This window comes from Lissotriton helveticus, chromosome 2_1 (genome assembly GCF_964261635.1).
Source record: "Lissotriton helveticus chromosome 2_1, aLisHel1.1, whole genome shotgun sequence".
NCBI lineage: Eukaryota > Metazoa > Chordata > Amphibia > Caudata > Salamandridae > Lissotriton > Lissotriton helveticus.
In genome coordinates, this window is record NC_136059.1 from 1,371,488,766 (window position 1) to 1,371,515,769 (window position 27,004).

General features: G+C 49.2%; 1 protein-coding gene across 1 annotated transcript in view; it reads right to left on the bottom strand.

Moving 5' to 3' along the window:
• Positions 1-27,004, bottom strand: part of DCAF10 (DDB1 and CUL4 associated factor 10) — a 290,928-nt gene that overhangs the window by 95,545 nt on the left and 168,379 nt on the right. Inside the window, exon 4 of the mRNA XM_078676309.1 lies at positions 3,140-3,342. Within this exon, the coding sequence (XP_078532435.1) occupies positions 3,140-3,342 (203 nt within the window). The remainder of the gene's footprint in view (positions 1-3,139; positions 3,343-27,004) is intronic.

Below are 27,004 nucleotides of genomic sequence, written 5' to 3' on the forward strand. Positions count from 1 at the left end.
ACGCAAAGCTGTGTACTTCTTTTCAAATGATGCAATAAAGCAGTGTTGAACTAAAAAAAAAAAAAAAGGGCTCCCATAGACTTAGCCGTCTCAGTGTCTTTTTTCATTTTGTCCAGTATTGTATCTACTCCTGGGCCAAATTAGTAGTCAGGATTAACTGGCTGGTTTAACAAAGTGGACTGGACTTCGTTTTTATAACCAGAAATGTGTAGCCACGCATGTCTCCTGATCATAACACTGGTGTTAATAGACCTGGCAGCTGTATCTGCTACATCTAAGGCACATTTAATGGAGGCGTTGGTGATTAGCTTTCCCTCTTGTACTAATTGTTCAGCCTGTTCTTTGTAAGCGTCAGGTAAATGCTGTAGGAGTGTTTCTAAGGTATCATAGTGTGCCCTGTCATACCTAGCTAACAGGGCTTGCGTGTTAGATATTCTCCATATGTTAGCCGCCTGTGCGGCTACCCTTTTCCCTGATGCCTCAAAGATCTTGGATTCTTTGTCGGGAGGTGAAGCTTCCCCAGTTGTTTGAGAGTTTGCACGTTTACGTGCATTCACCACCACTAAAGAATCTAAAGGAAGTTGTCCCTTAATATATGTAGGGTCTAGTGGCACTGGCCTGTATTACCTTTCAATTCTTGGGTTAATGACCCTTGCCCTAGTGGTATCCTTAAATATGTCTCCTGCATGTTTAAGTACCCCTTTTAACATAGGTAGTGTCTTAACAGTTCTTTCTGATGTGGCAACAGTGTCAAAGAGGAAATCCTCCTCCACAGGGTATGCATGCATGTCCACATTGTGATGGCTTGCTGCTCTTTCAATGAATGAATTAAAAGCAGCTATGTCCTCTGTAGGAGAAGGCCTAGCAGGGTATGCAGGTGTATCAGGAATGGGTTGAGAGTCACCGGGATGTACTGGGTCAGCCCATGGTTGAGTGTGACTGTCCTGGTCAGTGTCTACTGGGTAGCTGTATTCCTGATCATATTCCTCATCCACCTCTTCATCTGAGTGTGTGGGTGTATATGAGTATGGGTTAGGCCTAGTTGGCTGAATAGGCTCAAACAGAATAGGTGATGTAGAACAGTCCCTTTTCCTTTTGAGTGGTATAGTGTAAGTCTCTTTCTCAGTCTCTGGTCTGATCTTCCTTTTATAGAGAGTGAGTTTCCCAGAGTTCGGGTCAATGTAAAGTTTTGATTGTTCAACTGATTCAGGGTCTGGATGTAAGACTTCCTGTTCAGCAGTTTTGTGTGTTTTTGCCAATGTCCTTTGCTTGGTTTGTTTCGGTTCGATGCCGCTTTTTGGGTCGACCGCTTTTGTTTTCGAAGAAGGTGGGAGGCCAAACTTAATCGGTCCGATGTTTTTGTGTGGTACTACAGTTTGTTTCGGTAGTGCCTGTTTTTTCGAAGCCGAAGTTTTTTCGACAGTCTTTTTCGTTTCGATTATGGCCTTGTGTCCTTGTGTCGATTTCGGAACCGGTGGCTTCGGATCGACGCCCTTTGATGTTTGTTCGATGCTCTTTTTCGGCTCGATTTTCTTCGCCTCAATCGTTTTCTTTTGCAGAACAATTGATTTGTCGCCTTTTTGTTTAGGGGTAGACAACCTTCTTTGGATCGAGTCCCTTTTTTGTGTTGTCGGCCGTCGACGCCGATGTTTTTGGTTCGATGCCCTTTTGTTTTGGAGTAGATGTAGGGGCGTTGGTTTTCGGCTCGACGACCCTTGTGTTCGACGCCGATGGTTCGACATAGTTTCGCCCGAAGACCGTATTGTCGACGAGTTTCTTCGGTCTCGACTCCGATGGATCGACGTAGTGTGGTCCGAAGACCGTGTAGTCGATCAGTTTCGGTTTCGTTTTGTGTTCCACCACTTTTGGTTTCGATATCACCAATTTCGGAGTTCGTTGATCCGATTGCTCTTTAGCAATATTCTTAGCCGGGCTGTATTGAGGGGCTATAGAATGTCTTTCGAGGTCTTGGCTAAGGCCTTGACCTGACCTGAGCCCGTGGAACCATGGAGGTAAACGTATCGGCCGCTGTAGTCACGGTTGGGCCCGTTTTATCACTGGAGTCGTCCTCTACGGCTCCAATCCCTTGTTCGTCGTCCCCTACCTCGACGATGTCTTCTTCCTCGTCAATGTAGTAGTCAGAGTAATGCTCCGATTCTTGATCCAACTGTTGTTCGTATTCTTCGGCCTCGATAAGATCTTCTTCGTCGCCGAAGATATTTTCTGGCTCTGGCGCTTGTCTCTGCATGGTTAGTCTAGCGGCCCGTCGAGTTCGAAGTGTCTTTTTTTAACGAAATTGGGCACAGGCTAGGCAGTCGGCCTCATTATGTTCTGGAGATAAACACTTGTTACATACAGAGTGTTTATCGATATGTGGGTATTTGGAGTTACAAAGAGGGCATCTTTTGAATGGGCTCCGTTCCATCGACGACTGGTGCGTGGCGCCGAGAAGGCCCGCTGCCCGATTCGACGTCCCAAGTTGGATAAAGTTTGTAAAGAAGCTGTTGGCACCGATTCAAGACAATACCGACGATACCGAAGGCCTTTTGGCCTCTAGAAAGTGTAGTTTCGATTCCGAACTTCGAGTAAAGGAAAGTACATCCGAACCCAATGGCGGAAAAAAAACAATCTGAGGATGGAGAGGATGCCCATGCGCACTGTAGTCCAGGTAAGGAGCCACCTATCTCGTGATACTTCGAAGGCTCTTCCAGGACAACAACGTGCAATCATCCGGACCCAACACTAGGCGGCGATCTATGCACAGATATGAATTCAGCAGCCCACATGCCTCGAGCATAAGCATACTCTTGATATCAGACTATGGCACTGCAGTAAATCCTTCCAAGGAAAGGCAGACTAGCTCGAACACAATTCAAAGAGAAATGTTTCTACATTTCTACATCCAACTTAAAAAGAAAGGTAATCACTGTTAGGTTATCGTCTCCTTACTTACAGTGCTCTAAAATGAGTCTTTTTACACTTCACAAATGCAAGTTTGTGATGCACTTTACAAACGACAAAAGTTTTTTTACCAAAAATGAAAAAATACATATCCATTTAAAGACTTTACTCAGAATAGTTTTCAGAGCTCTAACTACACATAGCAATGCTGATATTAGTTTTCAGCAGGGATGCATACCTGCACTGAAGATCGTTCTCCTTGCACGCAGAATGGGGTAGCTGCCCACCTCCAGCGACTTGGTAAGATCGAGATCATGTAAAATCAGGAGATACCCAGACGAGGTGGAGATCAGCATTTTTGAGCAGTCAGGTGTTAGTCTCATCCGCATGAGGAACCGCGTGTGAAAGAATTTCTTGTGCGGGCATCCATCTTCAGTGCATCTGCAGAAAATTAAATTAAACAGAAGATCATTCTATTAGATCAGCCACTTTGTCACATTAAAAAATTCAGTATCAAATAGACACGAGTTGAAGGAAGGTCCGCTACTCTGTTCTTGTTTAATGTTTGTACTTTGAAGTATGCTTTTAATACCAAACAGGCTAATAATTTACATGCAATTCTCAAGAAGAATCCATACGAAAATACTACTCAGACTGACACGGGATCGAAGTACTAATCAGAGTGCAAGAACAAAGACAGTGCTGGAGACTAAACAGAACCAACAGTATTGCAAAAAGTAGCATAATGTGCAGATGTGGAGTCTCGCAGCCCTACCAAATGGTAGAGAAGGTTTTTTATGCAGTGTTCATGTTTCCGTTCCTAAGTAATGGGACCTAATTCAGTGAGTTCTGAATGCTGAGAGAGCTCCACTGGGATACAGGCTTGTGAGGTGAAGGTCAAATCAGACAACTGCAACAGATAAAGAAGGGAAAATAGGCAGGGAGTAAGGAAGCAGGAAACATGCAGAAAGGTAGAAGACTAGCACAAACGATTGGCAGATGAGGAAGAATTTTATGAGACTTTACTGCCTTCAGAAGATGGTTTTAAAGGAGGGAATAAAAAGGGATGAGCTTAGACAGCAAAATGACCTTCCAACAACATAGCCCCATGCTGGCTTTAGGACAGAGAGGGGGGCTGGGTGGCGCTAGAGAGCCCGGCAGCAAAATGGCCACCATCTGGCAAGGCTCTGCAGGCGGGACAAGAAATCCGTCATTAATGTGACATCTACGGGGCGTGGATAGCACGGGTAGCATGGCGGACCTGCTGTGAGACTGCCCGCCACTAATCCCCATTTATCAGGCATATTTCTCCTTCTTCCATGCATCCGTCACGGTATGCACTTGCGTGGGGCAGGGTGAGCCCCCCTGCATTTGGAAAAGCGATTATTTAGCTGTTTGTTCTGCCATACGAGAACTGGGAGCGGGTGGCGAGTGGTGAACTTCAGCGAGGTGCAGCCCTAGCTCCACGGAGTCGCTGCGCTGCAGCTCGTCTGCCACAAATGTGTGTAGGAGTGGAGGATCTCACCGATTATCCGTCTCCGAGGTGGATTGCAGCTGATGTCGACGTAGCAGTGCTGACCTGCGGGGACTGGAACTTGTGACGTAGTTGCTGGAGGCCCGACTGGAGCTCCGGAAGCGGTTGGTGCCTGGGCCTGCTGCAGTTGTAGGGGACGGGTAGCCTGCTCCGAAAGGGCTACTGAAGAAGAGATGCCCTCGCCTGCCCTGCCTGTCTCCCGGGGGTGCCGGAGTGGCTGTGCTTGCTGAGCCACTTGGTATGGGCCCTGCTGGTTTGCGCCCCGTGGTCTGCTCTTGCTCCGGGCAGGCTGCGGCTGCTATCACAGTAATTGCGGCTGTGCAGGGACCGGTGCTTGGAGTGGAATCCCAGCTGAGCTTGGCCCTGGGACTGTGGGGCTGCCGGGCTGTACTCGGCTACCCTGCACCTGAGTTTGGTGGAGTCCTCCCTCCCTGGGAGAGTGGAGGGGCTGTTAAGTTGCACTGTGATGGGCGGTTGAAGGGGAAAATCACAGCGAGCGACACCATTTATGGCAAAGTGGTGGTGGCGCCATAAGAGGGGCCTGCTCCGGGCGTGGTGTAGACTGGAGTCAGCTAGATCCTGCATTGCCAGCTCACTGGGAGTACATGCAGAACTGCACAATCTGGGAGACAGGGGCGGAGACCTCCATTGTTAGATGGTGCTACGGGCTGGTGGTGTGGCCACACTGGTCCAGTAGTAGCTCCTTAAGGAATCTTTGAAAGGGTTGCTCAGGTGGTGTGGGGGATCTGGCAGCGTCACAGGCAGAGCAACTGGTGCTGGCTTGTCTCGCACTGGGCTGCGAATGTAGTGGCTCAAACCATAAAGAGAACACATACACAGGCCTGCGGACCCCGGGGTCCCGCGGATGGATAAACAGAGCTGTGTTTCGAGACTAAAAGGGTGTACACAGAAACCCCTATGAGGAGTACATCCAGATGAGCCAGGGAGGCAGGTAACCAGCCAGAGCAGCGGTAGGAGAAGAGGGTCTCTACTAGTAACAATTTGCAGGTTCCAGTCTGTTAGAACCCGGGGTCTCTGGTTGGCAGAGGTAAGTACCTTAGACCAAGTAGGGACCCTAGCTTCCAGTCAGGGCGACGGAGTAACCCTCTGAGATAACCCCTGCTCACCCTCTAGGTAGCATGGCGCGAGCAGTCTAGGCTAAACAGAGGCAATGTGGATAACATTTGCACTTAACACAACAATAATCCCCAATCCACCACAAACTGAGACCACACAGGTAAGTATATTTTATAAAAATATATAACTATCTATTTCAGCAAGTAAATCAAGCATGTGCACGATAATCACTTTGTTATAAAAAGGTTGCACTTCTTTCTTAACGGTTGCACTTAATCTTTAGGATGGTTCTCGTAAATAGGAAGTTCTTAGTATCAAAACCAGTCTCAAGTCTCTCGAATCAGGGGTCCAAAAATATTGCCCCGGATTTCTATTCCTTCTGCTCTAAAAACGAGCAAGGTAACCAATGCCAGCGTTGAAATCTTACTTGTGGCTTTTAAGCGCTGCACGCGCGCTGCCTCGCGAGGCCCGGGGGCTCTTCTCTTTCCCCCCGGTTCCCCCTCGCTCCTCCGTGTGCCCCTTGGCGCCCTGCGACTACCAGCACTCACTCTCCTCCGGGCCCGGCCGGTCCCTCCTGCTCCCCCGCCGGCTCTCGATCATTCAACGAGCGGCAGGGAGCGGGCCAGGCCCTCCAGGCTGGGACTGCAGGCCGGGGCGGAAGACACTCGGGGAAATCCCTCGGCGAGGGCAGGTCTCTTCTTCCCGGGTCCGGCGGTGATCGCGCATCGCTTCCCTGGGTCCCTAGGACGGGGACCAATCCGGTCGCGGCGTCTGGGCGAGCCTCTGGTGCACCCGGGAGTCAGCCAATGACAGAGCGGCTCCCGGGACAGTCAGGCAATGACGCTCCGCTCCTTCGGCCAATCACGGCCCACCACAACGGATGACGCTGCGCCGCACGGGCCAATCCCGTCGCGGCGTTAGTGAGGGGGCTCGGCTCCCTCCACCAATGGGAGCGCGGCTCCTTCGTTTCTTTGGCGCTTCAGCTCCTGGACCTCGGAGCAAGTTACGGGGGGGGGTTTCCTGGCCCCGGGCTGCGGTGGTGATTTGGCGGCAAAGGGTTTTCAAGGGCGCTGGTCACGACTAGACCCCCCTCTCGACCTCGCCACCACCTCGGAGCGGATTCCACGAGGGGAGGCTCCCCAAGCCTCCGACCCTCACGGGTAATGTGCCGATGAGCACACCGATCCCCTCCTCACGCTCCGCAGTCAGGCACCACGCGTCCCGGGTCACAACAGCACGATTTTGCAGCTGTTGTCTGGGACAGTTGTAGGAACCATTAGCCCTGGGTTCCCAACAGGAGGCCAGCTCTTCTCAGGCCCTTGGAGATTCAGTTGTAGACACAGCACACAGCAGAGTCTTGGCAGTTTCAAGTAGGCAGGGTCAAAGCACAAGTCCCTTTCTCCTCCTTAGCTTCCAGTTGGACAGTAGAACAGGTCAGCCCTTAGAGCACACAGCAAGGCAGTCTTCCTTTAGTTCTCTAGCTGTCCTCCTTCCAGCAAAGGTTCCTTCTTGCTTGCAGAATTTCAGAATCTAATCTTCTGTAGTCAGGGGTCCTTTCCTTATACCCCTCAATGTCTTTGAAGTCCTTTGAAGTCTTTGTGCATGGAGGCCCTGGGTCCAGTCTAAACCAGTTCTGGGGGTTGCGGAGCACTGAGATGTCTCTGGTTTTCTTCTTCCTGTCAGCTTCAGGGCCAGAGGTGTCAGTTGACCACCAGGAGGGAGCTAGCATGGGGGAGGTGGCCGGCACAGCCCAGTACTTATCAGGCATTCATCCTCCCACCTCCCAGGCAGGCAGATGTGCCCTTTCATCCCCGGGCTGGCTCCGACCCTCTCCTCTGGGGCTGTGCAGCCCCCCCTGTCACATCCAGACCAGGCAGGCATTCCACAAACCCAGGCACACAGAAAGGTTTAGACAAGAGAACAGCCACTTTCTAAAAGTGCTATTCTTCAACACAGGATTTAAAAACACCCTTCACTAAAAGATGTGTCATTAAATTCTGAGTTCAGGGATATCTTTCACTTATGTCCCATCTTGTTCCTATGGAAAGATAGGCTGGTATCACATGGGCCCAGCCTCCTCCATGTTACTCTATGGAGCAAGATAGCCTTACAGCAGTGAGCACACAAAATGGCTGCAGCCCACTACCAGAGCATATCACCTGCACTAGTACATGCTCTACCTTATCCATACACTGCACCCTGCCCAGGGGGGTACCTAGGGCCTTCCATAGGGGTGGCTGATGTGCACAGACAGGGAAGGGTTAGGCCCAGCCAGTGGAGACACTGGCCAGGGGGACAGGGCAGTCCACTGATTGCACACAGGCCCTGCGCTGGCAGGCCCGAGTCCATTTTAAAGCTATTCATGTGGGTGGCGCAATCTGCGCTGCAGGCCCACTAGTAGCATCTGTCATCACCAGCCCTGGCACACACAGTGCACTTTACTAGGGACTTCGTGGTGATACAAATATGCCAATCAGGTATATTCAATCAATATCACAATTTACAGAGGGAGCACTTACACTCTGGCACTGATCAGCAGTGGCAGAGTGTCCAAAGCATCTAAATCAGCAAAAACGAAATCCAGCACAGCATCAAAACACATGAGTCAGAGGCAAAAAGATGGGGGAAGAACCACGCCAAAAGGTGTCAGGTCTAACACAGTCCATCAAGGAGGGGGTATGTCAAAGAGCCAGTTTTGATGTTTCTTGCGAAGATGGAGATCGATGTTATCTGTCTGAAGTGTACAGCCGTTTGAGCTAACTAAACGGTGCAAGGCGCTTGGGTGCGGGGATGGGACTTGGTTGATGTCTGGAGACATCAAAACCCTGTGGGGAGAATATATTCTTTTTTCAGCGCCCCATGCTTTACATGTGCGCCTGGACAGTTTTCTATGTTCACCCTCTTTACTCCCATATGGGAAGGGCTCGGACTACTGGGATCGTACGCATTCCAACCATAATCCGCAATTTGTCACACTGGATTGGGAGGGTGGATCACCTGCCATCCCTACATGGGGATTGCAACTAGCAATGTTATAAGATCCCTTCTTTCTGGAATATATCGGTGAGGCCATTGATGATTATTTTACTCTAAATGCGGGGTCTGCCTGTCCACCATGATTGAGTGGGATGCCATGAAGTCTACTATGCGTGGAACTGGGGGCGGCCTTATTAAGCAGATAGACTCAGAGCTTTTAACACTTGAAAAGCAGTGAATGACATTAGAATTCCAGGTAGTGACAGACACACCGGATCCGGCCCGGCTCTTGGAAATGCGTAGGAAGCATGTGGAGCTTCTTGAACGCCAACGGTGTCTCAATTTCGCTGCACATTCGTCGTTCGTGCATGCCAAGGCCGACAGATCTGGGCCTTTACTGGCTTGGCTGATCAAACAGGATAAAGCCACAGGGCACATCACTGCACTTTGGAAGCCGGAAGGCAACATTAAATACACACAGCACGAAATACATGGTGTACTATACTAGTCGGTCTCTGCCGCATCTGAAGCGACAAGCTCCTTTCTGGATGGTCTTCCATTTCCTACCCTCACTGCTGAACAACGCACGGAGCTGGAGACCCCAATTTCATTAGAGGAAGTGTAGGTTAAAATGCGTGCTCTTCCGACTGGTAGGGTTCCTGGACCAGATGGCTTCCCCCACGTGTTTTATAAAGCATTTGCAGACTTGTTGGGTCCTCACCTCTTAAATGTATATACCGAAGCTTTGGAGGGCGCCCCTCTCCCTGACAGAAGCAACATTGATCACACTCCCGAAACCGGACAGGGACTCCACACTGACAAGCACATACTGACCTTTGGCACTTCTGAATGGGGACTATAAGATTTTGGCAGGGGTCTTGGCAGGCCGGTTGGCGCTCCTCACCCCACATCTGGTTCATCCAGATCAAAATGGTTTTGTTCCAACCTGTAATACCACCATAAACATTTGCAGGCTTTTCAGAGTGATGCGTAGTATGACAGCGAAGTGGCCTGCAGCGGGCTGTAAGGTTTTGGACCTGGAGAAAGCCTTTGACACTGTGGAGTGGCCTTACATGTTTGAGGTATTGCGACGCAGCGGGCTGTAAGGTTTTGGACCTGGAGAAAGCCTTTGACACTGTGGAGTGGCCTTACATGTTTGAGGTATTGCGACGCTTCGGATTTGGGCCATATTTCCTTAGTCTTGTCTAATTATTGTACAGAGCTCCTTCAGTACGCGTCCGTCTTGGAACTTTGTTCCAAGAACACATACTGATAGGATGAGGGACCAGACAGGGGTGCCCCCTTTCTCAATTGATTTTTTCCCTGGTCATGGAGCCTTTAGCTATGGCGTTATTCAGTACAGCTGCACAATGGGGTGTACCGCTGGGCGAAGAGATACATGCTGTGTGTTTATGCAGACGATATCCTGCATATCGTGCATATCAGTATGACTGGGATCCCCCAGTCATACTGAATATACTCAGGCAATTTGTTGTGGTTTCGGGATTGGGTGTGAATTCGGGAAAATCCTGCTTGTTCCCCTTCTCATGCGGATGACCCTTAATTGGTTGTAGATGGCGCACTGCTGGCCTGGCAGCCAATCATGTTCCAATACTTGGGAATTCGGATTTAGCACACCGCCCGGGACCTTCTGGAACGGAACCTTACTAGGACAAGGACAGCTCTACACTCTCAGATAGACTTTAGGAAGACACTCCACCTTTCGGTTGCAGGTCGGGTGACACTGATTAAAATGGTAATGCTGCTCAGACTATTGTACTACTTTATCAACCTCCAGTTATATCTGCCAGCGTCTTTTTTTTTTAAAAACAGATTTTATTTATCTGAACGCACATATGCTGCATAGCTCCGACAACCGGAGGCTGCTGCAAACATCAGAGGAGCAACAATATCATCCGCAGACTTTTACTAGGAACACAAACCCCCCCTCCTCCAGCCCCTCCCCCGTTGCGCTGCCGCCAGTACCTATATACAATAAAATACCTGTAACAAAAACATGCCGAGTCCATCTAGACACTCCACGGAAGTGCCAAAGATCCAGTCGTCAAGGTGACGGGAGGGTCCAAGTCCAGTCCTCGGTAATCTGCCCACCTCTTCCAGATTTTGAAATGTTTACGAGGGCACCCCCTGGCCATAAATATCGGCTGCTCCAGTCCCATACAATAGGCGCACCGGAGACAGTCGGGGGAACCAACCATGCCCGCCCTCCACAAACGCTGATGGGTAAAGTAGATGCGCAAACCCCCCCCCCCCCCTTTCGAGGACCGGTTTCTGGAATTACAGCCGTCTTCAGCCCGGCTTGCTTGAATCCAGTGGTTCAGATGCTCCGTCCATTACCACCCCCTTTTGTACCACCATCTTAAAGATGGCTGACCTGCCATAGATAGACAAGGGCATGCGGGACCAAACCCTCATATCCTCACGCGTGCGATCCCAGACCGGGGTGAGGTTACGATCTCGGGAGACAACCGCCTCCTCCGATAGGTACACCGCCAAATATTTCACCCCGTCTGATGCTAACTGAAGGCCCGACGCCCACGCTCCCACCTGCCGCTGTCCACCGAGTATCCACAACGTTGATTTACCCGGGTTCATATAAAGGCCTGAGGTTTCGCCAAAGATCTGCAAAATGCACAACAAACGCGGCCAGAGCGATCCAAATCAGTGAGGAAAAATAACACATCATCCGCGTATAACGCTATTTTGACCCACAGACCACCAAAAGCCCTGAAGTTGGGCATCTATGCGCACCCACGCCGCGAGGGGCTCCATGGCAAGCGCGAATAAGTAAGGGGAGAGGGGACAGCCCTGACGCGTCCCTCGCCGAACCGAGAAAGAGCGGGAGACCACGCGCCCCACACGCACCGAAGCCGTAAGATCAGTGTATAGCACCTGTATGTAAGCCAGGAAGCGCAGGCCAAGATTGAGGCGTTGCAATAAGGCGAACAGATATGTCCAGCTCAGGGAGTCAAACGCGCGGTCCATGTCTGCCAAAAAAAGGGCTGCCTGTTCCCCCAAACTCCTCCAGGCCGAGATCGCGACATGGGTGCGCCGAATATTACGGCGAGTAGCCCTCTGAGGCATAAAGCCTGCCTGGTCTGGGTGGACCAGATCCGCAATGTGGGGCTTGAGCCTGTTGGCCAAAGCCTTAGCCTGAACCTTGGCCTCCGTATTAAGCAGCCAGATCGGGCGGTAGGAAGCGTGACTCCCCGGAGGTCTACCGGGTTTCGAGAAGACCACCACCTCCGTGTGTCGCCAATCCGGAGGGAGCACACCCAATTCACACGCCTCCTCCACAACCGGGCAGAGGCGCGGACCCAGCTGCACGTAGAACCGCCGGGAAAAACTCACAGGGAAAGCCGTTGGGACCTGGCGCCTTATCGGGATTCAGCTCACCCAAGGCCGTGCCTAATGCGTTGTAGGACGGAGGCCTATCAAGGAGTTCCCGCACCTCGTCCGAGACCACGCGCGGGGGTAAATCATCAATAAATTGCTGAACCATATCAGCCGCCAAGCACTCCTGAGGCACATATAGCGCCTCGTAATACGCGGCAAAGCTCTCAGCTATTGCAGGGTGCTCAAGTAGGAGCATTCCCCCGGGATCTAGGATTTGAGGCAGTGGCTGGGCATGGAAAGTGCCCTGGCAAAGGCGGTGTAGCATCTTGCACGATTTATTCCCCCGCTGGTACACTCGACTACGGGTGGCCAGCCAGGCCTGCCGCGCCTCTTCCATAAAAACTGCGGTATACTGTTGTTGGGCTAAGACTAACTATCGCCTGACGGGCCCACCTCCCAACTCCCGACTCCTACGCTCCAAGGCCTCCAACGTCGCCTCACGCTGCACTAAGTCTCGCCGCCACTCCTTGCGGGCCGCTGCACACCAGGAGATAGACACCCCGCAGGGTGGGTTTTAACGCCTCCCATAGAGTAGTCGGAGAGTCGTTGGAGCCCACATTGGAGGTCAAATAATGATCTAATTCCTTGGTCATGTGCTCCCTGTAATCGTCTTTCAGTAGGTGCCACCCCAACATGCGCCATCGGAACGGCTGTCTAGCCAGGCCTACGCTAAAGGGGTGAGCTACCGGTGAATGGTCAGACAGGGCCCTCTGCAGAATTTCCACCAAAAGAAATCTATGGGCCAACCCCCTTGGAACGAATATGTAGTCCAGTCTGGAAAAGGAGTCATGTACCATGGAGAAGTAGGTGTAGTCCCTACGTAAACCATGTTTGTACCTCCAGACATCCGTCCAGTCCAGGCCTGTAACCAACGTACGCAGTTTGGTAGTGGGTCCTCCCCACCCCCCCTCCCTCACCAGTCACCCTACTCCGCCACCTATCCCTACCCAAATCCATGACATCGTTCCAGTCCCCCCCTATGATAGAGAAAGTGTTGGGCATGGCACCCCAAAGGGACATGAGCTTCTCAACCAACGGCCACTGTAGCGGCAGTGGGGCATACACACAGCCAAGGGTCACTATCACCCCCTATCCTGCCCTGTACAAAAACATACCTGCCCTGTGTGTCTATCCAAAGTTTATCATGTACATAGGATACCCTACGGTGTAGGAGAATGGCAACCCACCTAGATCCCTTGTGAAACCCGAGTGATAGACTTGGGTAAACCCAAACCGTTGGAGACAAAGTGCCTTCGTGCCAAGTAAATGAGTCTCCTGAAGGAGCAGGGCATCCACCCCAGCCCTCTTAGCATATTGGAAGACAGCCCCTCGTTTCACCTTGGCCAGCACCCCGCACATTCCAGCTCAGTATACGCAGAGATCCCAGGCCTACCCGCCCTCCCCATTCAGCCGTGGACATAGGACAATATTACAGTGTAGGCTACCGGTGTCGCGGCGGCTCAGCATGCATAGACCATGGCAAACAAATAGCAGCGAAACATGCGCAAACATTCCCCCATCCCCGAACCCAAACACCAAACCACCCCACCACCCCCCACCCCGTACCTTCTAAACATGGAAGCACCTGTCGCGGCCGAATCGCAGTCTAGTCCCCAACGGGGGAACCAGAACCACCCCCTCCAATGGATCCCCAAGTGACCACCCAGAACAACGGAACTCACTCCCCCCCTCCCACACCCGCCGGGGCAGGCTCCCAGCCCCAGAAAACTGTGCACCTGAGCGTCTATGAGCACCATACATACAGTTCTAGACGAAAGTCCCAGACTTCATGCAACTTCAGATTGCTGCTCCAGTGCCGGGTCCCCACGCAGTGGTTCCGAGCCAGAGCGCGAGCCGCGTCCAGATTTCGACCTCCTGCGATGGCGCTACTGACTCCTGAGACCCCCACGGGCCACACCGCTCGAGGAGGAATCGGATTCTCCACCGTGGGCCACGTTGACTCGAATTTTCACCGTCTCATCCGTCCATTGAAATACCTCCTCCAGGAAGTCAAAGAACAGCGTGCGGAACTTATAGAAAACTCGCAGCCGCGCCGGGTAGAGCAAGGCATACTGGAGCTTGAGGCCACGGAGGCGGGCCTTGGCTGCGAGGAAAGACTGACGCTGCTGCTGCACCAACCGCGTATAGTCCGGGAAGACAAGGATGGTCGCATTGTCATTGGTGAGGGAGGCCGCCAATCTCGCCTGCCGCAGAATGGTGTCTGTCAGAGTAGTTCAGGAATTTGGCGATGATCGGCCGCGGGCGTGTCCCTGTCGGGGGCTTCTGCATAAGAGCCCGATGGGCCCGCTCCACCACAAAGCAGCGAGACAGCGTGTCCGAGGGAAGCCAGCCCTACAGCGTCGTGTTTTTTTTGGCCACTAGAGTGCATGATGGGAGACCTCAAATGGAATAATACGCGTTGCAGAGTGGCTTTATTTAAGCTGTACCTGCTGGTCGCATGCGGAGCATTGGCCTTGCTCATCTTTGAAGACTATTACCTGGCATCCCAGATTCAGTGGATTGCGCAATGGGTATGCAAACAAATGATGGATGGAATGCTCAATAAATCATACATTCACCCCCAGTCAAGAGATCTGGGTAAAATTCATCGTTCTTTTTCTCACCATACCACCCTAGTTTAGACCCAGCGAAATCTGTAGCAGAATTACATCTCACGGATACGGCGGAAGGCACCCTTCCATATACATTGGAGAAGATTTTCCATTTTTCACCCATGCACCAAATCGCATATTCCCCCCCACCCCCCTGGTGCAAGTAGCCCAGAAATATTTCCACTGAGCCCAACGTCTTACGAAGCATGTCATACCCGATGCGCCTAAGCTTCCATTACTAGGGATGCTGAGAAGGGGGGTAGGGTTTGTGTAGTGGATCTTACGGGTTGGTGGGATGCAGACATATGCACATTAGGAGAACTCTATGGGGGGGGGGCATTGCAGCCCTTTTCTTTCCCCGATTGATGAAGAGGGTATTCAGCCTGGGCAGTTCCTTAGACACGCCGCTTGGATGGCGACACTGAGGTAATATTGTGCAAGAACTCCTGACGCATCTTCTAATACAATACGTACACGTGATGGGCACAGGGCGACATCTTACAAAATGGTTTGTAGAACCAATCTGTGAACACACCTTGACTGACAATACCACTGTGCGGTAAATGGGAGGCAGACTTGGCAAGACCGCACACACCTAAGGAATGGAACATGCTGTTGGAGGGCCCAAAAAATACCCAGAATGCAAGGTTTAAATTAATTAAATTCTATATATAGGGCGTACTTAACCCCAGACAAGCTTAACAGATACTTTAATAGAATGGACGCTTGAGGCCCACGTTGTACATTAGTAAATGCCGACCTCCTGCGTATGCTCTTGTGTCCCCGACTGAGAGAATATTGGCAGGATGTGATTCCGCTACTACACATAAGCACTGACAGGGAGCTACTGCATACTTGGGAGGCTTGTACTGTGGGGATATTTCCCAGAGATAAGAAAAACCGAGTTCTCCTGTAGTTTTGCAGCTTGTAGAATTTTCTGGATTCACTATGCTGTGCATTATTCCGCCATCAAGTGGTTGGGTCCGGAATCGTAGTATTTCTTCTCTTTTTTTTGTTGTTGTTGGTGGGCACCAACATATTACCATTTGGTGCCTTTCTATGACATCGACGGGCTTCCACCGAAAGCTCCCACCTTTGGTAGCCGTCTTCGGATTCTTTCTTTTTTTTCCTCTCTCTCTCTCCTCCTTATAGTTCTCTTCCTTGGTGGAGGAGTGTGGGTTCGCTAATGAATCCAGAAAGTTCTTCAAGCTGCAAAACTACACCAACAGGTAAGAAACTATTCGTTTTGCATCGTGAATCTTTTTTAGATTCATTATGCTGTGCATAGACTTTGTAGCGGTTTGCTAATCTTGTGGTGGCTGGGTGGAAGATTAACTTTGGTTTGTAAATAGATGCTGTAAGACCTTTAGTCCTACTTGTGCTTCTTTGTTCATTTGAATGTCCACACAGTAATGTTTGGTGAATGTGTGTACTGAAGACCATGTTGCAGCCATGCAGGTGTCTTGAATTGGAGTGTTAGCAAGAAAAGCAATAGTTGCTCCTTTCTTTGTTGTTGAGTGTGCCTGTGGTGCCCCTTGTAAAGTTTGTCCCGCTTGCTTGTGGCACAATTGTATGGCTTGTGCTAGCCATCTTGCGATTGTGCTTTTGGTTACTGCTCTTCCAAGAAATCCTTTTGCAAAGGATACAAATAACTGTTTTGTTTTTCTGTATTCTTTAGATCTTTCAACAGAATACACGACTGCTCTTCTTGCGTAAAGTGTGTGCAAAGCCCTTTTTCGCTTTATTCTTTGGAGTTTGAAAGAAACTTGGTATCCGTATGCTTTGATTTATGTGGAATCTTGATACCACCTCAGGGATGAATTGCGGATCTAGCCTCATGACAATGCTGTTACCATGTATCTGGAAGTAGGGTTCCTGTAGTGTTAGTGCCTGTAGTTCGCTAACTCTACTTAGGGATGTTATCGCTACTAAAAATGCCGTTTTTATTGTGAGTATTTTTTTTTTTGCAATGGTTCTGCAGTTTTTATTTTTTTTAAACAATTTTTATTCTTTTCTTTGTTGGTAGCCATGCACGTTGACAAACAACACTACAAACCTTCAGCCATAATTCCAACACACCATTATACATAGTCAGGTTTAATAATGACATTAATATGAGAAGCAATTCGTCTTGTGACTCGTTATAGTTCGCAATATCAATAACCCAGTCCCTTTATCACTCCTCTTCGTCATCTGAGACGGCGTCTTCTTCTTCAGGCAGCATGTCACACAGTTCTCCCCTATATACATTCCACTTAGACCATACTTAATTCCACTTTCGAGGGCAGGCCCTTGCTACATACACTGCCCTTTCGGTTAACATTAGTAAGTCCATATTTCTGCTCCATTGCGCCAGCTTAGGTAGGTCCGCTGCGCCCCATTTTTGCGCAATGTCCCGCTTCGCCACCACAAGGGCCAGTGTAGTCCAGATCAACCCATACCTTGATAAGTCATGTGGATCCCAGATATTTAAAAGACACTTACGCGGTTCCGGTGTTAACGAAACCCCTAGTGCTTGCGAAATTGTGCGTAGTACCTGGTGCCAGTAGGCCGCTACGAATGGGTATTCCCACAGGGTATGAAAAAAGGTACCTTCTGCACCGCAGTTTCTGAGACAATATGGATGTGGTGCTCTCTAAAGTTTATGTAAGGTGGTCCTCGTGTAATATATCCTATGTAGGATTTTTAATTTTATTTTTTGTATAAATCTAGCGGAGATGCCCACTTCCCTTGGGGACGCTAGTGCTTCATTCCATTCCGAGTCGTCTATGGCACCCATCTCTCGCGCAATTTCAGCGTGGGGTCTGTGAGGTTGTTTATTAGCTTTTATAAGTGAGGGAGGTTGCGCTATGTTGCATATAGTCAGTGAGTAGTCTGTCCTCTAATGGGGAGGACTCCGGAATGTCAGTCTCTGCTGTACGTACTTGCAGCAGGGCGTGCCTGATCTGAATGTATCGGTATGTTTCTGTCGGACCCAGTGCATATTGGTGTTGGAGTGGAGTGAAGGGGATTACCGCCCCTTTCTCCCATAAATCTCCCACCGTCGATATCCCTATGTTGTCCCATTGAGTAAACCCTTTACTCTTTCTTAGTTGTCCTAGTGCTTTGGTGTTCCAGAGTGGGGTAAGTTTAGTGATTATGTCCTTCCAACCCAACCTTGCTTGCGCGCTGTGCCATATCCTTATCGTGTGCTTCGCTGGGTTTAATAGTCCTGTCACTTGGCTTCTATTGTATAGCGTTAAAAGCATGCTGTCGGTGCGCAGTTGGGCCCAGTCAGCCCTATAAGCTGGGTCATCCCGGGGTGCGTCGATCCACTGGTTAATTATTTTGAGTTGGGCAGCCCAGTAATATAATTGCAGGTTTGGCAGTGCAATTCCTCCTTCGTACCAGCTTCTATTCAGCTTGGCATGGGCAATACGTGCAGGTCGGCCACACCATAGCAGGTTAGTCACTAACGCCGTTACTTGTTGAAAGTATCGCGGTGTGACCGGGTAGGGTGAGTTTTCTAGGGCATAGAGGAATCTTGGAAGGGCCATCATTTTGTAAAGTGCCGCTCTGCCAAGAAGCGTGAGTGGCAATTGCGCCCAGTGTTTTACATCGGTTCGAAGCCGGTCTAGTGGTGGTTTTAGGTTCCTGTCATAGAAGTCCATCTGATTGTCAGCAGGGGAGGGGAATTCATATCGCCCGACGCCCGAGACATGTTGATTTCTGTCAGGGGCAAGAAGATTTAATGTCTATTTTGTCCGACGGGCAACTAGACATTAAATCAAAGTAAACTGCGATTTCCCTGCTCGGCCCCGCCCCCACAGCTATCATCTCTAGGAGGGGCCGGTAGTGTTCTGTCAGACGCAGCTTTTCTTCCACTACTGGTTGTAGCTTCTGTACGCACGCATCTCTTGTGTATTAGGAGTGCGCACAAGAACAATGGTCTGCCTATGGTTGCTCCACAAGTCTCTGTCATATGATTTACTAATGCCATAGCATGCGTGATGGCACGGGATGCCGAATACAGAACGTAAAATGTATTTGCCTTGTTGGTAGGATTCTAAAAACACGTTTTTGTGTTTTCCTAGCTGCTAATGTCTGCGTGGCTAGTGCTGAAACGTGGACACTTTTGCTATGCAAGCACACGAAGTAGGGGAAAGAGGCGGTAGGAGAATGAAACCGGGATGAGCAAGGAGAGGGGTCTTTAAGAGCGTGGTGTCTGCATTTTTTTGTTTGTTTAGTAATTGCCCAATTATACAAGAATGAACTCCATATCAAAGTTATTTTAACTTGTTTTAGGTTAAAATAAGAACGCAATATAAAATGGGCTGAGGCACGGTAAATACTTTCTTCCATCTGTTTGGTTGTCCGTTTTCTCTCTTTCCTTTGGTGCAGTTGTCCAAACAAATCAAAAGTGTGGTGAATATTGCTCGTGCAGGAGAGTAAGTTTGTATTCAAAATATTTAACTACTGGTGCGCCCTGAAGCAGTCCTGCGTGGGTAGCGCTGGAGAGGCCTATTTCATCTGGCATGCGGGGTCCCGTTTGGCTCAGATTCTCTCCTGTTCTGGCCATGGCGGCACTGCAAGGGTTGGAACAGTCTGTTGAGGCTGTGCTAAAGAGGGCAGTGGAGTTGGATGGTGCTTTAAGATCCAAGAGACCCTGATTGGCCGCCATGACGGGATAGATCTTGTCATTTAGGTGCTGAAAGGTGATCTTGTGTTTGGGAGAGACGCTGCCACATTTTCAGTGTGCTTAGGCATTACAATTTCATATTTTCAGGGTATTTAAATTTGACTTTGTGTTATTTTATGTGTGAAATTTAAGAATTATCCTGCCCCGACCCTTAACATGGCAAAGTATTTTTTTAAGATTTAAGAGTTATGCTTTTGGCTCTTTTAGCGACACACTTAGCCCAGCATTTTGAAGGCCTTTTATTTGAGGTTGTGCTCTTAGCTGACGATTTTTTATTGCGTATGTGTGACAGTTCCGTGGATTCAGTGTACATTCTACTGTCAAATGTTGGACACCTCGAGTGACATTTTATTGTGAGTACCGAATAATGAAGATGTGAAGAAATGCATATCAGAAACTACCCCTTTTGAGCAATGAGAACTGCCTCATAACCCCTGAATTGGACAATCAACATATTTCCGAGTCATGTAGCTTTCCCAACAGTAATACTGTCTCCATTTTTCCCAATGCTCTGTGGACAATGAACCACAAAGCAAGCAGTGAGACCTTTCCCTAAAATCCTACCAAATTAGGTGGAATTTTCTTCCTACGTTTACCCTGGACCCAGATTTTGTTTGATCTTTGATATAAATAAATATTTGGCGCCATGTCCATGATGAGAATGGGCTGTGGAAAGAGTTGTGAATACTCCCAAATGCATTATTTCGTGGGTGTGCATAAACTTCCCAGGGCATACCGACCCTGAAATACCCTCCTGAAACACCCTCTTATCTCACCTCAGAAAACATTTATTCACAAGAAAAGGTAGGTGTAAGTGAATCTTTTTACAAGTGCACATTTACACTTTGAGCCTAACAACCTGAAAAGCTGTTCTATTTGCTAACCAAAGTTGAAATACGCAATGGCAAACTATAGATCCTAAACAGCCAGAGACTAGGGGTGTCCAACATGTTCCAAGGAGGGCCAAACCCATACTAGATTTTCAGATTACATAAAATAAACATATACCAATTTAATCTCATTGGAACTAATTTGAATAGCCAGTTGTCATTTTGTAAGTCTGGCCATGGATTCGGACCTGCCCTCGTGGACCTATGCTGGACATCATTGCCACCTAATCCAAAACTTCCTTGGAACCCTTCCCCTTCTGCAACATACATTTGTATTTCTCATACATTTGTAGAATGTCCTTCATTAGAACAGAAAACGAGTGGCTTCTTTCAGCCTTTTCTGGAAATCCATGGATATGTTTGCGGGCAGTATCTCTGCTCCAGTCAGGGCTAAGTTAAGCACGTGTTATGCAAACCTTTCCTGTTAGGCACTGCCTATCAATAGGAAGTGTTTGGGTTTATCTATAAGAGGTGTGCTTACGTCTGCACTGGGGTATGTCTCTAGGGGTGTGGTCCTGCATGGGGTTGTGTGTCTGTCCATTAAGTGATATAAGTATGAGTGTATGCATCTGCAGTGTAGCTATGTGTCTGCGCAATGGCGTTGTTTGAGTGTGCAGTGGGTGTCTGTCTGTCCCAGGTGTGCGTGTCATTGCAGTTGGGTTGTGTGTATGTGCAGTGAGTATGTCAGTATGGCAAGATGAAAGGGGGAGAACTAATTAGGCTGGAAGGAGGCCAGACGTTTTGTGACAGACAGCACCTCCCCAACTGCACAGCATTTCTCATCCATTTATTTTTTACTGCAACACTGAGGTACTCCACCTTAATTATGAATAAGTATATCGTGCTACCAGAATATTATATATAAAATTTTGAGCGTCAAAACTTGGAGAAGGTAATTGGTAAGCAAAGATTTACTATTCCTAACTCCAGACTCTATATTTTGGTTCTCAATATTTTAACAGCATGATGTTTCTGCAGTAGATATTTCCACATACAACCAACATGGGTGGATGTGCAAATATGCTGCAGCTTGTGATTTGGACCAGTATATCGAAGCTTCCATACCTGAAGTCAGTTATTCAAGATCCTTCCAAGATAATATTGAGGAAGCTTTTCACAACTTCAAAGAATGTCTTGGAGCAGTCACAACTTGGATGGATGCAAATTGTTTAAAACACAATTCTGACAAATCAAAAGATTTGGTTTTGACCAAAATGGCCCCTGCCACCTTCTATCTGGTGGTGGCCTGCCAACCACCTGTCCTAATCATACCACGTCTGCTAGAAATGTGTGCATCATCCTTGACTCCACCCTCTCTTTTATGTCTCAAATTAAACCTATTTCGTCTGCCTGCCTTATGAAGATGAAAATTATAAAGAAGTTTCTTGATCTGGTTTCTGAAGAGACAAGGAAAACAGTTAGTTCACTCTTTAATTTTGTTCCATCTGGACTACTTTAACAGTCTCAACCTTGGTCTTCCTGCATATTTGATACACCAACTTCAGCTAATTCAAAATGCAGTGGCACGACTAATCAGGAGAGTGCTGAGGTGCCATAACAACTCTCCATATTTGAGACATCTGCACTGTCTTCCAGTGGTATAGCGTATCAACTTCAAAACTCTTACATTGGCTTCCAGCACTTATCATGGTGAGGCCCCATGTTCTCTCCTGAATAGACTGTCTTTGTATACTCAAAAGAGGGCACTTAGATCCAACAATAGTCAACTCCTGCGGATTCCAAAATTTCTGAAGTCTCATTGTGGAGGTAACCCCTTTACTGTACGCACTGCAAAAGTGTTGACATTCTTCCTTTTCAGTTACGGTTAATTGACTGTCAGCCTTCAAAAGGCAACTTAAAACTTGGCTATTTGACTCAGTTAAATTTTTTATTACTTTGGCCTTCCTTTACTGTCTGCTAGATCGCTGGGACACTACCTTCATACCAGCTGTGGGTTTTAACAAATGTCATTTGATTGGTTTATTGAAAATCATTTATTGTTTTGTTTCAGTACTTAAGGAGAATATCGCTTTTCTCAGCAATAAAGTCAAGTTTTCCATCAACATTTTTGCAAATCATTGATATCACTGGTCAGTTTTATTAAAACAAAAATCCATTAATGGCTCTTTGTCATCCCACATTATTGATTTGGGAACAGATGGGACAAGTAGATTGTCTTACAGGACATGTAGATTTAAGTTGCATTTTGTCCCATGGACAAGTAGATTATTAAAAAATTTCCACACCCCTGTTGTCAGTGATATATATGCCAAGGTATTTGAAGGAGGTAGTGACTATCTCGAGCGAGTAGTCCCTGTCGAGTGTGGGCGCCGGTCTCTTGAGAACATATAGGACTGATTTCGACCAGTTTAGTGTGTATCCCGACGTCACCCCATATTCGTCGCATAGCGACAGCAGTGCCGGCACACTTCTTTCTGGGTCCGTCAGATATACCAACATATCGTCGGCATATAGCGACACACTGTCTTCCCATCCGTCCTTCCAGCTAATACCTTTCAGAACTGCTGTACTTCTAATCAGTGCCGCCAGCGGCTCCAGCACCAGGGCGAATAGCAGGGGTGAAAGGGGGCATCCCTGTCGGGTTTCCCGCGCCAGTTGGATTGTGCGTGAAATATGACCATTCGCCACCACGTGGGCGACTGGGTTGGCATATAGGAAGCGTACCCAGGCTATGAATTTGGGGCCAAAGCCCATGCGGGTCACGACTGCGAATAGGTGTCCCCATTCCACCATATCGAAAGCCATTCTCCCGTCAAGTGAGAGGATGACGGCCCGCTCAGGTAGTAACGGAGCTCGTGCTAGCACTCCGTGTAAGCGTCGGAGGTTATGGGCAGTACTCTTATATGGCATAAAACCTGATTTGTCAGTGTGGATCAGTAGTGGGAGATGGGTCATTAATCTAGTGGCTAGCAGTTTTGCAAGAATCTTCGCCTCTGCATTGATCAGCGAGATGGGGCGGTATGATGTGCAATCGGTCGGTAGTTCATTAGGCTTAGGTATTGCCACTATCGTCGCCGTTCGCTGATCTTGTGGTAGCTCCGCTTTCGTGAGGCTCTCTGTGTACATAGCCAGCAGCAGTGGGCTACGTGTATCGGACATAAGTTTATACCATTCGATGGGGATCCCATTGGGGCCCATGGCCTTTGCAGATTGTATTGCCCTTATGGCTAGTTGCATTTCATCTACAGTGAGGTCTGCTTCTAATTCTTGGACTGCCTCTTGTGGAAGCGTCCTGGTTTCAATCTGATTAAGGGAGTCTAAAGCTGCGGCCTCTGTGACGACGCGGTTAGGTGTGTCTACCCTTTCAAAGTGGTCTGCCAGTACATTGACTATCTCTTCAGGGTGTGTCTGAGGGTGTCCCTCAGCCGTGTGTAATTGTTGTATGGCTCTATTGCTTCCCCCTCGCCTCTCCAGCCAGGCCAACATATTGCTGGCTTTATCCCCAACATCATATATTTTGTGGGCCGTGGCTGAGATATTATCAAGTACTTGTAAACGGATATGATCTTTATGCCGCTGTTGGTGTATTTGCAGGATATGTGCCGAGTCCGTCGTGGGGTCTGCCATGTGGGCTATATTTGCTGGGTGTAATGCTAATTCTAGCTCTGAGAGTTCCTGCCGCTGCGCCCTTTTGTGCCCTGTGATGGAAGTTATTGCTTGTCCTCGAAGGACGGTGTTATACGCCTCCCAGATTATCGAGGGAGAAGACACTGACCTGTCATTTTCAGCAAAGTAGAGTTTGGTCGCCTTCTTAAGAGCTGTTCTGATTTTGGGAATTTTCAGGAAATTAGGGTAAATAGGGTATATTCTCCTCCTGGTCTTCTCCTGGCTGGAGAGAGTCAGCACTAGTGGCGAGTGGTCTGAGATGCCCCTAGGGAGTATATCTACGATGTCAACTGCGTGCATTCCATTTCCCAACAACAGAAAGTAATCTATACGGGACAGACTGTAGTGCACCGTCAAATGATAGGTATATTGTGTCTCTGTGGGGTGTTTGTGTTGCCATATATCTGTCAGACCCAGTGCCGTTAAGAAACCCTGAAAGCCTGTGGGGTTTGAGGCATGCGTACAGAGTCAGCTATTGAGTTAAAGTCTCCTCCAATAATAATGTCTCCCTCCGGAAGGTCCAGTAGGAACTCTCCCAAAGCCGGTAAGGCCACTGTTTGAAGTGCTGGCGGGATATAGACTGATACCACAGTTAAGGGTCGGCCCTCCCATTGCCGACGGACTGCCGCGAAGAGTCCCTGATCATCTATTTTATGCTGTGAGAGGATGAATGTGGAGTTTTTTTTTTTTTTTTTAATAGGACACCTGTTCCCCTGGAGCCCGATGTGAATTCTGAATGTGCCACCATTTTGTAGCCCCAGCGGTCTTGCCCTCCCTGTGAGATGCGTTTCTTGTAGTAAGACTAGTGCCGGGCTTTGTCGCTTGACAGCCTGCATGACCAGTCCCCTTTTGATTTTCTCTCCTAATCCCTGGACATTCCATGTCAGTATTTTGAGGGGCGGAACCGTGGAACCGTGGATCGCTGCATCAAGCCATCATTGGCTGAGACGTGCGAGGTCTGTGACATAATGGTATGGGTTCGAGTGCGACCAGTTCTTTCTTCCCCAATAGTACAGTATTTGTGTTGTCTCGTAGTGTGACGTGTGGCGCCGTGTTGCCATGTCGTGCTACAGCGTGTGAATTACAAACAATAACAATTAAACTCCCCCCCTCCACCCCCCTCCCTGCTCAACGGACTTACAACCGCCCGCCTCCCCAACTTCGCAGAGTGCATATCCCAACCCCGAACCATGTATTTGCTTGTGGGGGGTAAGGAGTCTCCTGATGGTGGGTGCCCCATCAGCCCTCCTTAGCCTCACCCAGGCGGAGTCCTAGGTCAACGCGCCCTAAATAGCAGATGTCATGTTTCCCAGCCCTGTGAGGTAGTCTATTATGATTCCGGTTGATGGTCGTCCTGGTCTAGCCCCGTCGCCGACAGGTCTGTCACACTATTGCTTCTTGACATTTGCGTTTCCTGTAGGTGTTCATGCCGTTGGTGTATTTGACTCTTGTTGTTGCAGCGGGGTGCTCTCCCCGGCCGCCAGCCCTCCAGCCAGTCCTGTGCAGTTTCAGGTGTGTCGAAGAACCATGTTTTATTATTGTCGACTACTCAATCTTGCCGGGAACAGCATCGAGTAGGGCAGTTCTTTCAGTCTCAGCGCCTTTTTGACTTCTGTAAAAGTCTTACGACGGCAGGCCACTTCCGCCGTGTAGTCCGGGAAAAAAGCTAGTATTGAGTTTTTGATTTTAATCGGCGCAGAGGTCCTTGCTGCTTGCAGTATGGCATCTCTATCTCTGAAGTTGAATAGTCTAGCCACCACTGGTCGGGGTGCTGCACCCGGTTTAGGCACTCCGCCAGGCACTCTATGCGCTCTTTCCACAGAGAAAAAGTTGGACAGGCCTTTGGGTTGCAGCTTAGTTTTGATCAAGTCTTCAACATATAGGTCCATTGCTCGCTTACCTTCGGATTCCGGCACCCCTAAAATTCGTACGTTATTGCGCCTTGAGCGCCCTTACTGATCGTCCAGTTTGTCTTGCAGTTGTTTAATGATTGTTTGCATTCGTTCCATTGCTACTTGCAAATCTGAGGTATCCTGAACCAGAGACTTCGTGACCACTTCCACCTGTGCTACCCGTTCTGTCATCTTGTGAAAGTCTGCCCGTAGTAGACCCACCTCAGCGGATATGGAGCCCACCGTTGTTTGCACACTGGACAAGGTCTTCATGATATCTTCTAGTGTCACTTTTTTGGTTCCGTCTCACTCTGCGCCTTTGCCTGTGGAGTTGCGCCCCTCTTGGTGCGGCGGGTTGTTCTTATCGTAAGCGTACTTATCCAGTTTGACCTGCGCCGCAGTGTTTCTAGGACCTCTGTTCGACAAGACAGGCGGCGCAGTGAGGCCTCCGGGCGCGGACGATGTCGCAATTGTGCATGTATAGTAATATCCGCTATCTGTCACAGCCGCTGTGCTGAGATGGGTTCCGATATGGCTCTGAGTGTGGCGTGGGATCGTAGCTGTGTCGTCGCTGAAAGGATATCTGTGTCAGCGGTTACAAGTATTGTTGTGATGGCAGGAGTTACTCATGCACCATCTCTCCCGTCGCTGGATCTGTGCGGCCCAGTGCAGTGGAGGTGGTTGGTAGGGCCACGTGTAGTGGGTAATCACACAGTCGCTCTGCGTGTGTGCAGTCAGATGCTCTCAGGCCTCGTTCCCCCAACTGCCTTTCGTGCAGTCCCCACCAACTGCAGCTGTAACCGGTGTGTCCCTCGCGCCGTGGCGGCGGGGGGGGGGGCGCAGATGTGGAGCAGCAAAGGTGGTGCCGGGAATGGACCCGCTCCCGATCAAGGTCGGTGATCAACGCCTTCCGGTTGTCGTCACCGCTCTGCCCTCACTTCCGCCCAGGCATGCGACAACTGTAGACCGGTGCTGCCGATGCATGGCCAGGCCGCGCCGGACTCTGTACTGCTCCGACCGTTCAGGGCGTCGGAAACGTTCCGGGATTGCACCGGACGGTGCTGCTCAGGTTCCACTCCTGGATTCAGCCTACAGAGGCTGTTCTGTGATGGATATGTGGCACGGATCAGTGGATGGGGCCGCTTTCACCACGGAGCTCCTCTCTCACACAGCCACCATGTTTGGCTGCTAGCCACGCCCCCCCCTATTGTGAGCATTTTGAGTGTTGCTTTGTGTAGTGGTTTGAAAGGTGCTTTCATCTTTTGTGCTAGAACTATGTTCAGATTCCATGTTGGTGCTGGAACCATGTTTGGTGGTGGAATTCTTATTGCTCCTTCTAGGAACCGTTTGACCACATCTGAGGTGAAGAAACTCTTCCCTATTTCCCTGGTTGTATATGC